This window comes from Lethenteron reissneri, chromosome 56, assembly GCF_015708825.2.
Source record: "Lethenteron reissneri isolate LAM-NWPU_2019-01 chromosome 56, ASM1570882v1, whole genome shotgun sequence".
Classification (NCBI taxonomy): domain Eukaryota; kingdom Metazoa; phylum Chordata; class Hyperoartia; order Petromyzontiformes; family Petromyzontidae; genus Lethenteron; species Lethenteron reissneri.
The window spans coordinates 8093335-8113212 of NC_083834.1; the positions used below are offsets into that span (position 1 = coordinate 8093335).

General features: G+C 51.4%; 1 protein-coding gene across 1 annotated transcript in view; it reads right to left on the reverse strand.

Annotated features, from left to right (window-relative positions):
• LOC133356939 (metabotropic glutamate receptor 5-like) overlaps window positions 1–19878 on the reverse strand; it is a 149980-nt gene that overhangs the window by 77512 nt on the left and 52590 nt on the right. The window contains exon 4 of the mRNA XM_061574646.1: window positions 637–883. Coding sequence (XP_061430630.1) covers window positions 637–883 — 247 coding nt within the window. The remainder of the gene's footprint in view (window positions 1–636; window positions 884–19878) is intronic.

Sequence of the window (19878 nt, forward strand, 5' to 3'; positions counted from 1 at the left end):
GGAGTGCGGTGTCTGGGGGAGTGGGGTGTCTGGGGGAGTGCGGTGTCTGGGGGAGTGGTGTGTCTGGGGGAGTGGGGTGTCTGGGGGAGTGGGGTGTCTGAGGGAGTGGGGTGTCTGGGGGAGTGGGGTGTCTGGGGGAGTGGGGTGTCTGGGGGAGTGGGGTGTCTGGGGGTTGGTGTGTCTGGGGGAGTGGGGTGTCTGGGGGAGTGCGGTGTCTGGGGGAGTGGGGTGTCTGGGGAGTGGTGTGTCTGGGGGAGTGGGGTGTCTGGGGGTGTGGGGTGTCTGGGGGAGTGGGGTGTCTAGGGGAGGGAGTGTTTGGGGTGGGTGGTGTCTGGTGGGGGAGAGGGGGTGTGGTGGTAGGGAGGGGGGTGTCTGGTGGGGGACGGGGGATGTCTGGGTTGGTTGTCTGGGGGGTGTGTCTGGGGGGGGGGAGTGTGCGTGGGAAAGGGGTGAGGTCTGGGGGGGGTGTGCGTGGGCAAGGGGTGTGTCGGGGGGGGGAGTGTGCGTGGGAAAGGGGCGTGTCTGGGGGGGGGGTGTGCGTAGGCAAGGGGTGTGTCTGGGGGGGGGGGTGTGCGTGTGAAAGGGGCGTGTCTGTGGAGGGGGGGAGGGGCGAGTGCCGACCGTGGTGCACCTCACCGGCCGGGGGTGTCGCCGTTCTCGTCGAACTGAATCTCCTCGCCGGTGACCCCGAAGAAGCGCGTGCGCATGAGGAAGGTGAGCAGCGTGCTGCCGTTGATGGGGCGCATCGCGGGGCACATCGAGCGCTGGCCCGGGCACAGCGCCTGCTGCATCTTGTGCAGGCCGTGGGCCATGGCGTAGATGGCATTCACCACGAAGGCCATCTTGCTGTCCTGCTCGTAGTGTTCCCGTAAACTTTCGTTCCCTGCCCGGCGGGCGACACGTGGTTGGAGGAAAGGTGGAGGGGGTGGGGGGGGGCAAAGAGAAGAAAGCAAGAAAAAAAAAACAACAAACAAAAAAAACAAAACAAAAACAGCAAACGAAAAAAACAACAACCAAGAAAAAACAAGACCCAAAATCAACCCCCTCTCCTCCCGGCCCCCGCGAGAATGAAACGAAAACAGGCGGGGGAAAGACAAAAAAAACTCGTCAGTGATGGAAAAGTTTCAAGATCAAGAATATCAACAAATAGACAGAGAAGACACGGGGCCCCCGTATAGCCTGTGAACAGAGTGTTGTGGGGCAAGTGCACAAGAAAAACTGCATGTTTTAAAAGCGGAATTAAGGACGTCCCTTGGCCTGGACTGGAATATGTTTTAACGGAGAACAAATCACTTCGTCTTCGTCGTATCGAGTTCATAAGCCATGACAACAACCGTGACTCGAGCAGATGCAGTGACTTGAAACACATAAACGTGCGCACGGCGGGTGTAAACTGCTGTGTGCGAGCGCCTATTGATGCCAGACCTGCCCTGCACACACCCAGCCAGTGTTTAGTGTAAGCGTGGCATTGCCAGGCACTCATCTCGGTACGTGGTTGCAACCTATCCTGGTTTGACCCAGGACAGCCAGCGAATCGACCTCATCCATGCTCGGATGCGAGCAGCAGCAGCAGGGATTGATTTGTAACCGAGATCTGCTAACCGGTGTGGGCGTTTTGAACTTTAATTCAGTAAACTGTGCAGTGTTGTTGTTCATCGACCCTGGTTGCTGGCTGAGACATATTTCCGGGGTTGGATCGTGGAATCGGTGGCGACCCCATTGAAAGGTCGAATCAATCGAAAGGAAATTCAAAACCACGCGCATCAATGCCTGGAGTCGAACCTCGATCGCCACAAAGGGGCCGTCCATAAATGACGTCACGCGATTTTGGACGATTTTTGACCCCACCCCTCTCTCGTCACACGGCGTCACAAAAAGTTAGACCCCCCCCCCCGCCTCAAATATGACTTCACAAAGCTCTGCCCCCCACCTCCCCAAAACCATATTTCCATTTTGAAAATAAAACAAGCTTCAAATCGCTTTAAACTATTGTCATTGTAGTGCGTATTTAATGTGGCGCTGCACTCTGATGTTGTATGAGAAAACATTTATTAAAAAGTCTATTCATTAAGTAGAACGTGTTGTGTATATTTATTTAAAGTTGCGCATTTTTACGTGACGTCACATTTCTCAACCCCCCCCGCCCCTCGTCACACATCGTCACAAATGTCTGACCCCACCCGCCCCCCTAGGTGCGCGACGTCATTTATGGACGGCCCCAAATTCAAAACCACGCGTAGCAATGAAGTGGCTCTGGATTTGTGCATCACTGCCTGGAGTTGAATCTCGATCGCCACAAAGATAAATATCCCCCAGATAGCCTTCAACAGACTTGTGGGGCAGGTGCTGTTTGCGAGCACAAATCAAGACCAGCAGGGTAAACGAGGGGGTCGATGGCCAGCACCACGCCCTGCCACCTTTGTCTCTCGAGTGGCGATGTTCACACAGCACATCAAGTAACTAATTTGAGTCTGAGTCGACCTAGGGAAGGCCCGGGACCGGTTACAGATAATCGTGAGCGGGAATCGAACTCGGGTCGCAAGGTTCGTAGCGCGCTAACCCCTACACCCCCCTTACACTCTCACACACACACATGTTGCTTTAGCCTGCAATGCTTGCTTATGAAAGGAAGATACAAAAGGGGAGAGGAAAAAAAGCCATTGATTTCACATTTCTCAGCAGGAGAAAATTGCACGCTGAATAATGGTTCATTTTTCATTTTCTTGTTGGTCGTCCAGTAGAGCGAGCGAGCTTGCTTGGCATGGGTCCTGGGTGCGAACGAAAGACACTGCCCCGGTCCGGTCCAATCTACCCCCTGGTCGCCGTAGCCTCGGGCCCCCGAACGGCCGAGTGGGAGCCGTGGCCCCCCCCCCCCGCAGAGGCGTAGCTAGGGGGGGCAGGGGGGTACATATGTCCCCGGGCGCCAAGGTAAAGGGGCGCCAAAATGAGGCTTACAACGTGACATTATAACTTATTGCGGCGGGCGCGGCAGCCTGAAACTACTGCACAAATTTCGATTTAAAGCTTTCGTGACTGCAGGGATTCATCTTCTTGGTTCTTTCGGTAAAGTCACGTAGAATGGAAATAATAAAATAATAAAAATAAAACATAATAAAATAATTCTCACGACGTTTCGGCCACAACGCAAGCAGCCGTCCTCAGGTGGAGAACAGGTCTGTCGAGAAGACAGTCATTCAGTCATTCGGGCGCTGTCTCCCCGACAGACCTGTTCTCCACCTGAGGACGGCTGCTTACGTTGTGGCCAAAACATCGTGAGAATTATTTTATAATGTTTTATTTTTATTATTTTATTATTACCAGCCTACGTGACTTTACCGAAAGAACCAAGAAGATACTGCACAAATCTACACCTCAACCTAAAAGTTCATATATCCCGCCACACACAGCCTACATGTCATGTAATTACATTTTGGCATGTGATTAAACGGGGGGTGTGGGCGCAAATTTTAGAGTTCGTCTCCGGGCGCAAAAATATCCTACCTACGCCACTGGCCCCCCGTGGTGCAGTCTGCACCACCCGCACCCTCTGTCGGTTTCACACGCGGGTTTTTCGGAAACGTCACGGGGCTCGAATCGCAAACGCTGCTGTGGGTCTCCTCTGCAACACACCGTCGGTGTGATGCACGCGTCACTAACTGGCACGTGTTGTGCTACGTGACACACCTTGCTGATTGTCGGGTGGTGGTGGAGGGTTGACGACACATTTATATTTACGCGATCTAACCCCCCAAAAAAATCTATTATGGACTGGGTCTCTGTGATAGTCTATGGGTCTTATGGGTCTATATTAAAGTCTTTGGGTCTCGATGTAGGTTTATGGGTCTATATGTTAGTCTATGGCTCTCCATGTAACTCTATGGGTCTCTATGTTAGTCTATGTGTCTCTATGTTAGTCTATGGGTCTCTATGTAAGTCTATGGGTCTTTATGTTAGTCTATGGGTCTTTATGTAAGTCTATGGGTCTTTATGTTAGTCTATGGGTCTCTATGTTAGTCTATGGGTATCGATGTAAGTCTATGGGTCTCTATGTTAGTTTATGGGTCTCTATGTAAGTCTATGGGTCTCGATGTAAATCTATGGGTCTCTATGTTAGTCTATGGGTCTCGATGTAAGTCTATGGGTCTCTGTGTTAGTCTGGGTCTCTATGTAAGTCTATGGGTCTCTATGTTAGTCTATGGGTCTATATGTAAGCCTATGGGTCTCCATGCGAGTCTATGGGTCTATATGTAAGCCTATGGGTCTCCATGCGAGTCTATGGGTCTACGCGACTTAATGAGTCTCTAAACTGCGGGTGTATCCATCCGTCGTGTGAGAGCGGCATTGTGTGGTGATCATCATCATCTTCACCACCATCACCACCACCATCATCATCGCCACTAATTTTACAATAAAAAAACATCGAAAATCACGCGTTGATGTTGAGCGGTCGATGTTGTGTGATAACGTCACTGGCGATTATCTTTGGATGCATATCCTTGTCTGTTTACACGCCGATGCAATAATCACCCCGAATATATTTTTTGCTGTTTCTTTAACTTCACTTTAGAGTGCTGTGAATGTTTGCGCGTTCAATACACGTGATTTATCTGAGCCAACTTTTTTTTGTCGCAGGCAATGTATTTACACCAATAGTATGCCTGTCGACTGCTTTACATCTCTATTATTCGTTTCGCTCTGTAATGCAGTTGTGTTTTTTTGCTCCGATGTTTTATTTGCGTCATTGTCATTGCAGTTTTCAGTCAACCAGGTCACTTTTTGCAAAAATGAGATCACCTCTCCCCATCCCCCCCTCTCGTCGTCTCTTGAGTACTCACCCCTTGTCACACGCGCGCGCAGCAACAACAACAACAACAAACAAACACGTGAAACGTGTCGCCGCTTGACCCGCTCGTTAGCCCTCGCTAAATGCGAAACGGGAACCCCAAATGGCTGCAACAGCGAGACACCATCAGTATCTCCTGCACCAGCCCAAATCGCACGGCTACGGAGACAAGAAATCACCCTGTCCAACGATGACGGTATTAGTGTTGACGGTATTCATTGTAAACGCTGCGGTTAATGTAATTTGGTGATTTAATTTGACGGCAATTTGTGTGACATCATCGATAGTTATTATCGGTTACGATCTACTTACGACCAACCCCGTAAAGATTTCTCGTAACGCTAGGAATGTCCAACGTGTGTAACTTTCTTTATTTACCCGGGAGTTACGAGAGAGTATAATACTGGTAGGAACCTCCTGGTTACACCAGCCCACAGGGGATTATTGTGTCCGTCCGTCCGTCGTGCAAGGAGGGGCTGGGTGGGAAGGGTGGGGAGGGGCTGGGTGGGGAGGGTGGGGAGGGGCTGGGTGGGGAGGGTGGGGCTGGGTGGGGAGGGTGGGGAGGGGCTGGGTGGGAAGGGTGGGGAGGGGCTGGGTGGGGAGGGTGGGGAGGGGCTGGGTGGGGAGGGTGGGGCTGGGTGGGGAGGGTGGGGAGGGGCTGGGTGGGGAGGGGCTGGTCACCCCGTGGTGCCCTTATAAAAATCAACGTTTAACCTACTCACGCCGGCTTGTGCCCGCCCTCACAGTCGGGCATATTTGCGGAATACACCACGCCGCCGTTGACCCTGGCCATTGACCGAGTAACCCAACGTTCCTCCCAGCTCCCTCCACAGGAATGTGTTCGTACGCTAAACGTTCAACATTTCTGCGATGTCATAACACATTCTGTACTCTGACCCCAGATTGTCAGGTTCATAATGCAGGGTGCTAACCACTGCACCACACACTCCCCATTGGATAAGCCGATGGCATATCCTTATATAATTAAAGGCTAATCTGTATGCATCTTTGTCGTGATAGCGCCTCCTAAGCCGCTCAGCCAATTCCCCATGAATGATGAGCCATTCTAAAGCTTACGATGCGTATTTTTACGCAAAGCTGAAATCATGAAAAAAACATAACCATTTTAGACGGCTTGAATCTTAACGTAATTATCGCCAGCTAAATACTTGCGATGACAAACGCGCTTTAGACTTACGTCACCCATGCATATGCATGATTTTTTATTTCACGTTTCTAAAAAAAAATTCGTTGTTTTATTTTTAGACACGGGTTCCAACCGATGTCGGGCACCAGCGGCCCAGGATCCAGCCTGGATACCAATCTAGAGATCACGAGATTACGAAGATATCTGTCTCTCGGGGACAGGGGTAGACATAGAGACATAGAGTGTTGTAACCGCGGGAGGGGTTACAGTTGCATTTTCACGAAACCCAGTGGAGTCTTTATCATCGAGGTCACGAGCACTCCGCGATGACTAGAAAGACATAAGATGCTTTTATTATGTTTCTGGCTATCGCCTGATGATGCTCGTTGCAATTATTGTGCGAAACTTCACAGTACTCGAATTGCAAATGTTGCTGTGGGTTCACTCTCCAACACACAACCGGTGTGCTGAACGAGTAACTAGTTGGTACGTTTTTGTTTACGCGATACAACCTTACTAATTGGCTGCGCCGGGTGGTGGTGGCGGGTCTAACGACACATTTATTTTTACAAACAAATAAATAAAAACTCTCGATTTAAAGCTTTCGTGACTGCAGGGATTCAGCTTCTTGGTTCTTTCTACGTGACTTTACCGAAAGAACCAAGAGGAATAAAAACTCTATTATGGATAACATTGGTCACGAAAGACTCCTACTACCACGACCGCTACGTGCTAAACTGAGCAGAAAAACAAACGACGACGTAGCGACGGAGGGGTGCGATGGGATCGCTCCTTCCTATGCTCAACGTGAAATCCGATCGGCTTCGACCTTGCAGGGAATCATCAGCAACGTGCGGGCGGCCCTCGACAGCGTGCGGGTCGTTCTCCCTGCAGCGCTAGAGTTAACGGCTCTGGCGTGCAGCTCTCGATCTCGAGAGAGAGAGAGACAGTCAGGGGGAGAGAGAGAGAGAAAGCGAGCGAGAGAGTGTTGGAGGAGAAAGATGATGGAGACGGGGTGGGGGAGTTTTCGCTTTGTAATTCCAGACTCGTCCGGCGCCACCCTCTATGCTCGTCGCGGTCGTGAAGGAGCGAACCGCGACGGGGGAATGACAGCAGTCGGGGAGACCTGCTGGCCTCATACATAAAAATAAAAAAACACAAATTCAAGTCGGAACGGCGTTTTTCATTTCACGCGACGCGAGCGGCGTTTCGAGGTGGGGCCCCAGTCAGAACGGGCAGGGCGAACGGGCAATAATTACCGCTGACAGAGGAGACACATGCGTCATAATTACAGGTGCGAAATGAGCTTCATTGTTCCCCCACCTCTATTCTTCTCTCTCCCTGCCTGTTGCAAGGCACACACAGACGACGCACAGACGACGCACGGACAATCCGTGCAATACAAAAGCAACAACAACCAAAAAACTGCTAGTGATGAAAAATGAAAAATGAAAGGAACTGTGAAGGACGGTGGCACGCGGAGGGAATGGCATCGGCACGGCCCTGAAGCTGGAAGGGAGAGGGAGGGGGGAGAGCAGGTCGGAACACAGGGTCAATGGAACAGTGAGCTGCCTGGGTCAAGCTGGAGAGAGAATGGCCAAAACAGTTATTTTCATCGCGTGCGTTCATTCAGTTCCGCGCTGCTGTCATTACCGCGATGAAACGGGGCTCTCTTGGGGACTGGCAGCACGCGTCGGGCTGCAGGGATGCCTAGGGAAATGGGGGGATGGCAGGGAGGGAGCTCTTAATCCGGATGGGCCTCCTAACCCGTACACTGGATACACAGGAGCCACACGATGCATACATCTCAATAGCGTCAACGCGCGCCCCTCGAGATAATTTATCAGCGGTGCTTCAATTACAATTACAACCGTTGCCACGACAATTTTAATCAATGCCGCAGCCGTCATCCTCACTGCTGCCAGCGTTACCGTTTGCATTATCTCAACGCTGCCAACATTCAGATCACCCCATCGCTGCCAGGATTCAAACAATCTCACCACTGCCAGCATTCAACTAATATTGCCGCTGCCAGCATTTAGATCATCAAATCGCTGCCAAAATTCAGACAATCTCACCGCTGCCAGCATTAAGATCATCTCACCCTGCCAGAATTCAGATAATCTCACCACTGCCAGCATTAAGATCATCTCACCCTGTCAGAATTCAGATAATCTCACCACTGCCAGCATTAAGATCATCTCACATTGCCAGAATTCAGACAATCTCACCACTGCCAGCATTAAGATCATCTCACCCTGTCAGAATTCAGATAATCTCACCACTGCCAGCATCAAGATCATCTCACCCTGTCAGAATTCAGATAATCTCACCACTGCCAGCATTAAGACCATCTAACCCTGCCAGAATTCAGATAATCTCACCACTGCCAGCATTAAGATCATCTCACCCTGCCAGAATTCAGATAATCTCACCACTGCCAGCATTAAGACCATCTCACCCTGCCAGAATTCAGATAATCTCACCACTGCCAGCATTAAGACCATCTCACCCTGCCAGAATTCAGATAATCTCACCACTGCCAGCATTAAGACCATCTCACCCTGCCATAATTCAGATAATCTCACCACTGCCAGCATTAAGGTCATCTCACCCTGCCATAATTCAGATAATCTCACCACTGCCAGCATTAAGATCATCTCACCCTGTCAGAATTCAGATAATCTCACCACTGCCAGCATTAAGATCATCTCACCCTGCCAGAATTCAGATAATCTCACCACTGCCAGCATTAAGACCATCTCACCCTGCCAGAATTCAGATAATCTCACCACTGCCAGCATTAAGATCATCTCACCCTGTCAGAATTCAGATAATCTCACCACTGCCAGCATTAAGATAATCTTACCCTGCCAGAATTCAGATAATCTCACCACTGCCAGCATTAAGATCATCTCAGCCCTGCCAGAATTCAGACAATCTCACCACTGCCAGCATTAAGATCATTTCACCCTGCCAGAATTCAGATAATCTCACCATTGCCAGCATTAAGATTATCTCAGCCCTGCCAGAATTCAGATAATCTCACCACTGCCAGCAATTATTTTGCGGAAAGAACAAAAATTAAAAACCCAACCCCAGCTCTTGGTGCTCACGATTAAGTGACGCAAAACTCAACCGAGTTCGTGTTTTTGTTTCCGTTTCAAGTGTTCGCCCGACAAATCTGTTAATCCGCGATCAACGCAGCTCGGACGTGGTTGACGATCGCCCGCCGTCGATACGGCATTGACCAACAGGAGGAGCTTGGCGCCGATTTTATTTCTCGTTCCCGCAGCCGGATTTTCCCTACCCCGCCGGATTTCCGACTCGGGTTTTCGTGCGAGTGATCTACGTTTCGCTAAAGGTCGCGTTGTTTTTTTGTTTGTTTGTGCCACACCGGGGGTCGGTTGTTTTTGTTGTTGTTTGTTTGTTTGTTGTTGTTGAAGCCCCGATAACGGCGCGATAATAATAATAAGAACGTCTCCGTGCTTAAGCCCCGTGTCTTGAAATGCAGTGGGGCTCCTGTGGGGCCCAGACTAAAACTATTTGCGGCGTGTGTCCGTGCGTGAGCATGGGCCCTGGGCTGTGTACCTACGTGTGTGTGTGTGCAAGGGGAGCGGAGGGCAGAGGAGCGACGCTCACAACAACGAGCGGAGCGCCGGGCGGCTAAAGCACAGCAAGTTGGCACGGTATGGGGCACATGTGGTGTCGCGGCCAGTCATCTCAGTCAGTCGACCCGTGGCACCTGGGTTTGCCCCGTGACCTCCTGCCAGCGGGCGTTCGACACTTCACCTGGCCTCAAGGTGCACATAGCCTGGTACAAGCGTCGTGGTGACGTCACCGCAATGGCGGTTGTTGTAGCGGTAGTGTAGCGGTTATCGCACCGCTACGAACCTGGCGATCCGGGTTCGATTCCTGCTCACGGCATACACCAGTGACAATGATCTAAACCGGTCCTGGGCCTCCCCTAGGGCGACTCAGCCTAAAATGAGTACCTGGTGCGGAGTGTAAACATTGCCACTAGGGAGACAAAGACGGCCGGGCGTGGAGTTGGCCACCCACCCCCTCGTGTGCCGTGCCGGCCTTCATAGGTGTTCGCTAACAGCACTTGCCCCAACAGCCTTTTAAGGCTATACGGGGGATCTTTGTTGTAGCATCGGGGTTAGCGTGCCCGCACTACCAACCCGGTGACCCGGGTTCGATTCCTGATCACGGCATACACCATTGCCAATTACTTGACCAGGTCCTGGGCCTCCCATAGGGCGACTCAGCCTAAAATGAGTACCTGGTGTGGAGTGTAAACATCGCCACTAGGGATACAAAGGCGGCCGGGCGTGGTGTTGGCCACCCACCCCCTCGTGTGCCGTGTCGGCCTTCATAGGTGCTCGCTAACAGCACTTGCCCCTACAGTCTGTTAAGGCTATACGGGGGATCTTTGTATTTGCCACTGGACGCGACTGGACAATTGGAGGCAGTCGCTCTCCAACAGGAGCGGAGCGCAGAGATGCGACGCTCAAAACAACGAGCGGAGCGTCGGGCGGATAAAAAAAAGAGCACATTGGCATAGTATGGGGGAATAGGCGGTGGTGCTACTGCCAGCCACTCATCTCAATCAACCCACGGCACCCCGGTCTGTCCCGTGACCACCTTGCCAGCAGCGAGCGTTCGACACTTCACGTGGCCTCAAAGTTCACAAGCGCCGCGGTGACGTCAGCGACGCACGGTGGATATTGGCGGTCGTCGTTGTTGTTGTTGCTGCTGTTGTTGTTTGCAGCCTTCACAGGTGATGGCCAGTAGCGTTTTGACCCAAGGGGAATATTTGTCTTTGTTGTCTTTGTGGCCGTAGTCCAATAGTCCCCTTGTGAACAGATCACGGCGGCAAGTCCCGACAAACCCCAGAATCTCTCGCGAGCGAATGCATTATTATTATTATTATTCGCCAAACTCTTCTTCATTTCAGAGACGTCCGCACTGGCTCTACCCTAATGGATGCCTTTCCATTACCGATCGTGCTCTCCCCAAGGTGAGTGGTAACGTCACAGACGAATCAAAGAGAGAGAGAGACGATATAAATTACAAGAATTAAACGGGCCTAATGGAATTGGCTCGAATTTTTTTTTACTTTCAAAAGAATTCGTCCGTCTTTGATCATATATAAGCCACGATTTTTTTTAGTTGTTGCTCTAACTGCATACCGCGTATGTTCGGCTTGGTCGTAATCGTTTGGTAGATTTCGTATTGGCGCTATCATTCTTCTCGTGCAAGGCTATCGCTACAAAGGAGGGCGCTTATGTGTGTTCACAGGACGGGCGCCACGGTAGCGAGATGTTAACTCCCTCGCCTGGTATGCAGGAGGATGTGCGTACAATTTCGACCATGACGCCTGCTGCATATTTGGAGTTTGCGTGTCTCTCTCCCCTTTGGTGGAGTGGATTTTTTCTCGGGGTCCCTCTGGGTCCCCCCCCCCCCTCCACATTTAGAATCAAGAACATCCGTTTACGAGTATTAGAATCCTGCTATAAATTGCCACGCGATAAGCCACTTCGTTGTGCTATCATTTGTGGCCGGTCGCATCTAAAATTTCCCTACATAGCTCAAGAGTTTTTAGTATTCACGACACGGTCTGCAGTAGCTTCGCAGCAGGAGGCGCTGTTGCTGCTGCTGCTGCTACTGATGACGCTACTGCGCGCGATCTCAATTGAGCAATGTTCGGGTGTTATTTGGTCGAAAATTTGAATATTTGGCCCAAAAGCAGCTGATTTTCAAACGTGGAAAATGTTTGAACCGTGACGCCGGCAACACGATGGCCTACTCTTTCCGAGTGACGTCACGTGATCTTTAACGTCCACCGCGAAGCAGGCGACGGGGAGCATGTGATACGCTTGCGATGTTAACAACGACTCAACTGAATGATGCTGTTATTTTATTTTACAAGGTAAGGCCCACTGAGCAGATACAGCTCTTGTTCAGAAGCGACCTTGCTATCACAGATGATAGCTCAACGGAGTGGCTTACCATCACGTGGACATTTGTAGCAGCCAAACATCCTCAATGCGTGTCGTTGATTCTAAATGTTGTCGGGAAACCCTGAGGACCCGGAGAAGAATCCACGCGAACTCCTAATATACAACAGGCGTCGGGGTTGGGATCGGACCCACGACCTCCTGTATACCAGGCGAGGTAGTTAACATCTCAGAGCCACCGTGGCAGGATGCAGATGAGAACTGCGAACCTTTTGCAGCAATCGGCGAAAGCGCTACTGCTGGGTCACGCAATTGCCTCCCTCCCTCCCCACTCCCCTCCCCAACGCATACGAGAAATCGTGGGAATGCAATGTCAAATAATATATTGGCAGGGAGCATTTAAGTCCTGTATGACATCCTCTTTAGAGCATCCTTGGGGGAACGTTCTAATGTAATGCCCTATTGGACGCGGTATTGAAAAACCGTGGCCGGTAGTCCATCGACGGTGGCCGATCGAACGCGAAACCCGAAGGGAGAGCCTTTACAATACACGGGACAAATCCTGCCAGAATCATAAATCTATCGTACGGGATTCAGCAAAGAGAAGTCTACCACATTCCATTACAAATTGAACGATGGCATGGAAACACTCTGGAACGCGCATTGCAATTACGTTTATTATGATTATTTTGCTCATGATAATTCATAATAAAGGTTTTTTTTCTTTCATTTTGCTGCTTTGAATGTCCAAATCGTGGGGCAACTTTGTTGAGATATCCCTTGTGGCAAGGTCGCTTCTGGAAAAATAAGTTAAATATCTCAGTGGGATTTGGCTGGTAGGATGGGGATGGTTGAGTGTTGTGTTTGTTTGTGTCTCGGTGATTTGTTTACCTTTCTTGTACTTTGCGCTCCGATCGTGTTTTTGTAACTGTTGTTGTTGTTGTTGTAGCCTTCTTACCCCGTGCCCCTTACTGGACATCTGTGAAAAAGAGCTTCATAGCTCATCGGATTCCTCAAATATAAATGACTATTCTCATTCTGATGTTTTGTAAAGGCTGGAATACATGTTTTTTTTTTATATAATTCCATCGCTGGAAGTAAACAAAATACTTTTTTTTTATTTAGTGTTTCCCCAGAGTACACGCGCGTTATTAATTTTAATTAGTTTTTTCTTGCTTAAAGAGATGATGAGACGCGCGGTGCATTCGTGCATAACTACACCAACACAAAACTACGATCCGTCACACACTCACCCAGCCACCCGCCCCACTAATTGCCACGCTCATTATGTTTGCTCTCTAAATCCCCCGCCGTGGTTTTTTTTTTTTGCTGTCGTCCACAGAACAAACGGAAGGAGCTCACGTGAGCGCCTTTGGGTTGAAGGAATAATAATAATAAGACATCTATGTATTGTAATAATAATATTAACCGCCCGATACGCTGTAGCTCGTCGCTACGTCCAAATGAGCGAGACGCGGAGGGGTCGCGGGAAAATCACCGCCACATTTCACACCGTCTCCGCGCGCCCGCACTTTTTTGTTTCTTTACAAATTAACTCCTTTTTTTGGGTGGGAACGCAGTCATGAATTCGTTCTATCACTCGTTCGTTTTTGATGCCGCATTCATGCCGAATTTAACACCTAGCTCCCACCCCCCCCCCCCCCCCGCTACGGGGGACGCTGCTAGGCACGGCGGCGCTCATGGTGAATGAACCACGTTGGACGATTTCGCAGGTCCCGTGCGTCGTTCCGGTTCGATCTACCGGCGCGGCAGTTGAAACGATGGCGCACGTTTATTCAATCTCCCCCCACCTACCCCCAGCCACCCCCATCCTCATCACACGCAGTTATAGAACGCTTGCGCAGCAGCCAGTCGATCGGCAGATCACGTGTGGTGGGGTAGAATGTGGGTACCCCCCTCTCCCACCCACCCCACCCACCCAACCTCTTCCAAGACCTCTGGCAAGAGGAAAAGAGCAGGCAGCCAAAACACCCTCGAGACCGGTAATCAACAACCATAACAACAAGAGGGAGGTATGTTTAATATAAAAAATTTCGAATTTTGTAAAAAAAAGAAACTCCATATTTCAAGAGCCCTCAATATGCAAGTGGTGAATAGGAGACGGTGGGGTGCACCTTCATAAAGAACGGGTCACGAAGCGGTCCTTCAAGAGCCACCGCATGCGGATTCGGAGCCGCAGGTTGTTGATGCCCCCCTCCCTGCCCGCTCTCTTGAGTAAGAGGGCAGCTGTCGCGCGGAGTTCCCTTCCGCTAGCAGTGGCGTGAGCCGGCACTTGCAGGGGATGCGCCTCTACCTTATTTATTCAACCGAGTCCCGTGTGAAATATATTTCATTTTTTCTGGAGACGACGCCGCTCATCTCTTGCCTCCGCCTTGATGCTGTCACCACCCCGTCAAGTCAGCCATCCACTCACCAAAGACAAAGACGTCCCGTATAGCCTTATGATACTGATGGGGCGAGTGCCGTTGGTAGCGAGCACACAGGCACACGAAGTAGCGGTGTTGCTTCGGCCACAGTTTGGGGATGTTTACACACCGCGGCACGAAGTGCTCGATTGCATCGGCTGAGTCGACCCGAGGCCCAGGATCAGTTCGGATGATTTGGTCACTGATGTTGGGCCGTGAGCGGGAATGGAATTCTGGTGGGTGGGTTTGTAGCGCAGGGCGCTAAACCACTACACTACCGCTACCCATCGCATGCACACACAACCACCCGCGCACGCAACCCGCACTACCACCGCCCACCAAGACAAAGATCCCCCGTATAGCCTTATTCAGACTGATGGGGCATGTGCTGTTAGTGAGTAGCACCCGATGATCCAGTCGGGTTTGTAGCACTGCGCACTAAACCGCGATACTACCGCTCCCCACCCATCACCCAACGCACACACAAACACACCACCCATCATCCATCGCACACACACAAACACACCACCTATCGCACATACAAACACACACAAACACACCATTCATCGCACACACACACACACAAAAACACACCACCGATAGAACACACAAACACACACCACCCATCTCGCACACACAAACACCCCACCCATCATACATCGCACACACAAACACACAAACACAGACAAACACACCACCCATCGCACACACACACACCCACATACACACCACAATATTGTCAGATTTTCATTATCTCTTCATTAGCACGTTCACACCTCTTCGAGTCGTTTGCAGAGATCTCCGCGGGCTAACGACGCGCGCTATATTTGGGAAGTGGATATTTTGGGGTAATTCTTTTTGTAAAAGCCGGCACCCAAGCGATCACACGGACCCGTGCCACCCCGTGCCCCCATCATCCCAGGGCGGGTTTGTGTCGCTTGCTTGCTTGGGGGAGCGGCGGCGATTCTCGCCCACGGCCAACACCAGCGACGATTACCTGAGCCTCCTCTAGGCCGACTCGGCCTTAAATGAGTGCCTGGTGCGGTGTGTAGTAAACATCGCCACTGGGGAGACGAAGCGGGCCGGGCGTGGTGCTGGCCCCCCGTCCCTCTCGTGTGTCGTTCGAGCCTTCAGAGGTGCTCGCTAACAGCACTTGCCCCAACAGTCTGTTAAGGCTACACGGGGGATCTCTGTCTTTGCATGTGACACGGGTAGTGTTTGTGGCGTGGGCACGTGACGCTGTACTCGATGTGTCTTGCATCGAGATCGGCTCCAGTGCTTTTGCTGCCGGCAGCAATACAATTTGGTTTGAAACTCAACTCTGTCAGCCTCTTGCCTCTCAACTCGCTGTCTCGCTCGCTCTCCCACTCTCGGCGAACCGAGTTCGATTCCCCGCTCACGGCCAACACCTCGTGACGTTTGCGTGAAACATCAAAACCAGTCCGGTGTGCAAACGCCGCCACGAGGGAGACAAAGGCGGCCGGGCGTGCTGCTGGCCACCCACCCTCCCTCGTGTGCCCTGCCGGCCTTCATAGGTGCTACTCGCAAACAGCACTTGCCCCCCAAACAGTTCCGCTGAAGGCTACACGGGGGGGGGGGGGGGGGGGAGGAGTATCATTGTCGTCGCCGCACACTGCTACGCCGTTGAGACGTGCTTTAACTCCAAATCGGGTGGAGCGATGGCGCTGCGGTTAGCGCACTTCGCCACTGAAAACCGACCACCCGAGTTTGGAAATTTTTTTTCTTCCCCTGGCTACGCTTGACGGCAGCCCCCTCCCCCCCCGGCGCTGGCAAAGTGTGGTGAAGTATGGTCAAACGGCTCCCGTGACCGACGCGGGCTTAGGCGGGGGAGCTGGCCTTCGTTCAGCCGCGGGTTGACAAACGGCTGCACGTCAAATATTTAGAGAGACAAAGGGGGCCCTCCCGTGTAGCCTCAACAGAATATCGGCGCAAGTGCTGTTAGCGAGCAGCACCTATGAAGGCCGGCACGGCACATGGGGGAAGGGGTGGCCAGCCACACGCCCGGCCGCCTTTGTCTCCCTAGTGGCGATGTGTACACATCGCATCGATTATCACGGTTGGCTCCGTGCCGTGCGAAAGAAGGTCAACACACATACTCATTCGAGGCCGAGTCGACCTAGGCGAGGCGCGGCACCGGTTCAGATACTCTTCACGCGCGCACGCACGCACGTGCAATTCTCCGACGTGTTTTCACGGCTGTTTCGGCACGACGTCCGACGTTTCGCTCCCACGTGCTCGGCAGCATCTTCAGCAACAGAATGGTTGGACGCCGTCGTTCCGAATCAACACAGTGACACGACCGCGACAACGCACGCGCGCGCACGCACGCCGCTCGTGGACTCGCGCGGAAGTCGATGCGATGCAAATGCAATTTGCATCGCATTGACTCTTTTGTTTACCGAATAACCCGTGACGCGCACCAAACAATAGCCGAGCAACTGGCCTTGGGATGTAGCGGTCAAGCCTGTTGGCAGTAGAACGATTTTTGCCTTGTGAGTGCATTCTCGCTCGCTATCGCTCGCTCTCTCATTGTGCCTTTCAATTACCGTTTTCTTCATTCCCTATTTTGTTTGTTTGTTGCCTCCGAAGTAAATATTGAAATTAATGTGCCACAGCGCGATTCCTTCACGTATTCGATTTCGCCCAGGAAGCATTCAAATGGGTCTCCCTTTCTCCGGCAGGACAATTATTGAATAGTTCCCTTTCATATGCGGCTCCTCGTTTCAAGCCATTAGAAAATGACTCCCCCCCCCATATCCGCTCGCTACTCCCCCCGTGACAGATATGAATTCGCACACGTGGCGACGGCGTTGTATTTGTTAGGGCTATTAATGCAATGTAAGTACATGGGGGAGGGAGGGGGGCGGCAAAGGAGGGGGGGGGGGGGATAAGCCCCCCATCTTTGCAATGTTCTGACCCTACACAGAAAGCCACACCTTATCACAGCAGCGGAGTCGGCCATTCTTTTTAAATTACTTTCCATCCCATTCAATTGCCGAGCTCTGATTCTCCAATCTCCGAGACCCCTCCATCCTCATCTTTATCTCCCCCCCCCCCGCCCCTCCCCACCTCGCCCTCCCCCGTAACTCGGGTCATCTCCGCCCCGCACCCCTCAACCCCAACCCTCCCGCACCCCAGCGTCGCCCCTCTCGCTATCAGCTGTTTTTCTATAATCTCCCAGCCTTGATCCCCATCTCCCGCGGTTCACGGCGGAGCAAAGCGAAGAGACGTGGGGGGGGGGGGGGGTAGATGTATGCGGAGCACAAACACAGCGGCAGCGGCAGCAGTGAGCCTTTAACACGGCGCCCCGAATGACCGAGACACTGCAAGCAACGACCCAGGAGGAGGAGGAGGCGGCTACGAGAGCGAGCGAGCGAGGAGAGATGACCGCGCGCGCTCTCTCTCGATCTCAATCTCTCAATTCCTCCATTCCCTGGAAAAAAAGAGGGGCAAGCAGCCGCGAGACAAAATAAATAAATGAATACATAACCATCCGCAATCTGGCAAACTACCGCAATCTCTGGATTCGAACGATCATCCCCAGCAACCCAGGGCTCAATTGACGCAGCAGCGGCAGCGGCGGCAAGCTGGAACTGGACTGAGGCGTGGAGTAACTTGAATTGGCCCACCGAGTCAGAGTGGTGATGGGGAGGGGGGGTTGTTGTCCAGCGAAGCGAGCAGGGACGGCCTCCTTGCAGTGCGCAACGGCCCTCGTTCGGTGGTGTTAAGCGGAGGCAGAATGAAGGCGTTCGCGAGCCTCAGCCGGGGGTTTAACTCGGATCCTTTGGAGGGTCGGAGAGGCGAAACGTCAGATGGTGTTGGCACGTGTCGACGAAATGCAATGGGCACGCAATCAGAAGGGCTGTGGAGAGGAGAGGCTCATGGAAGCTCACGCAGACCCATAGACTCACATTGAGATTCACACACAGATACATAGACTCACACTCAGACTCACAGACGAACGTAGCGACTCATAGACCCACATAGAGATCTACAGATCAACACTGAGACCCATTGACTCACACTGAGACCTATAGGCTCATACAGAGACCCAAAGACTCACATTGAGATTCACACACAAAGATCTACAAATCAACACTGAGACCCATAGACGCACACAGAGACCCATTGACTCACACAGAGACCCATAGACTCACACAGAGCACAGAGATCTATAGATCAACACTGAGACCCGTAGACTCACACAGAGACCCATAGCCTCGCACGTAGACAGCCCTGTAGACGAGAAGGGCTATGGAAGTGCAGGCCAGAATGAGGGGAGGGAGACCGAGGGCAGTGGACGTCACCAGAGACGAGGCACAGAAGAGAAGCTCGTGGAGAGAAGACATCCGGGCAGACGACCACGTGAGATAGTCGGGGGGGGGGGGGGGCGGTGGAATTATTGGTCTCGAAGAAACATATTCTTAGGTTTTTTCGGTAAAGTCACGTGGGTAAAAACATTAAAAAGTAAAATAAAATAAAAATCACGACGTTTCGGAGGCAACACAAGCTTCCGTCTTCAGGTGGTACCGTCACAGCCACGACAGCTGTATCAAGTAAATGAGAGATTGCAGGAGCTACCACTCCGTTTATATAATGGTTGGAGAAGGTGGTGGGGCAAGGGCCGCATACTTATTATTAATATGGTACGGTGAGGCTTGAGACTAAGAATAGACTGCCTAACAAAGGCTGAGCCTTTGTTATGGAGAGGTGCGGTTTGTGACTCAACCTGTAACAGGGAGACCACCACTAAACATGGTAAAACAATAATGGTTGTGCGGTTTGTGACTCAACCTGTAACAGGGAGACCACCACTAAACATGGTAAAACAATAATGGTTGTCTGTCAAATAAGATTGGCAAATAAGTGTAGTTAAATCTTTTTTGCATGGTTAATCACATCTTTCCAATGATTACTCAGTTTGTAACCGTCATCACGGTTAAAATTATGTCTGTGTTTGTATATTTGTATGGCTTCGTGTACAAACCTTTGATGGTAGCCAGGAGGTTTGCAGAGAACCTTGGTCTCGGAAAATACAATTTCATGAGAGCCCACCGAGTTGTAGCAATGATCGGCAACGGCCGAAGAATCAGTTCTGCCGTGTTTCAGATCTGACTTGTGCTCGCGGACACGATCAGAAACATGACGTTTCGTTTATCCAATGTAGCAATCACCACAAATGCAACTAAATTTGTAGACTCCAGGATACTGTAAGTCAGGAACGACATCCTTCACAGATGGAATCAAATCACGGATTTTATGCACTGTACTGAATCGGACTTGGATCTTATGTTTGTTTAGAATTTTGGAGATCTTTTTGGTCACGCCTGCTATGTATGGCAACGTGATAGTTTTGGTCGGAGTTTCATGTGGCTGTTTCTGTATGGTGGGAGAAACAGCTTGGCGGATAGTGTGGTCAGAGTATCCGTTCATCCTGAGGGCCCGATGTACATGTCTTAATTCACCGGCCAGGTGGTG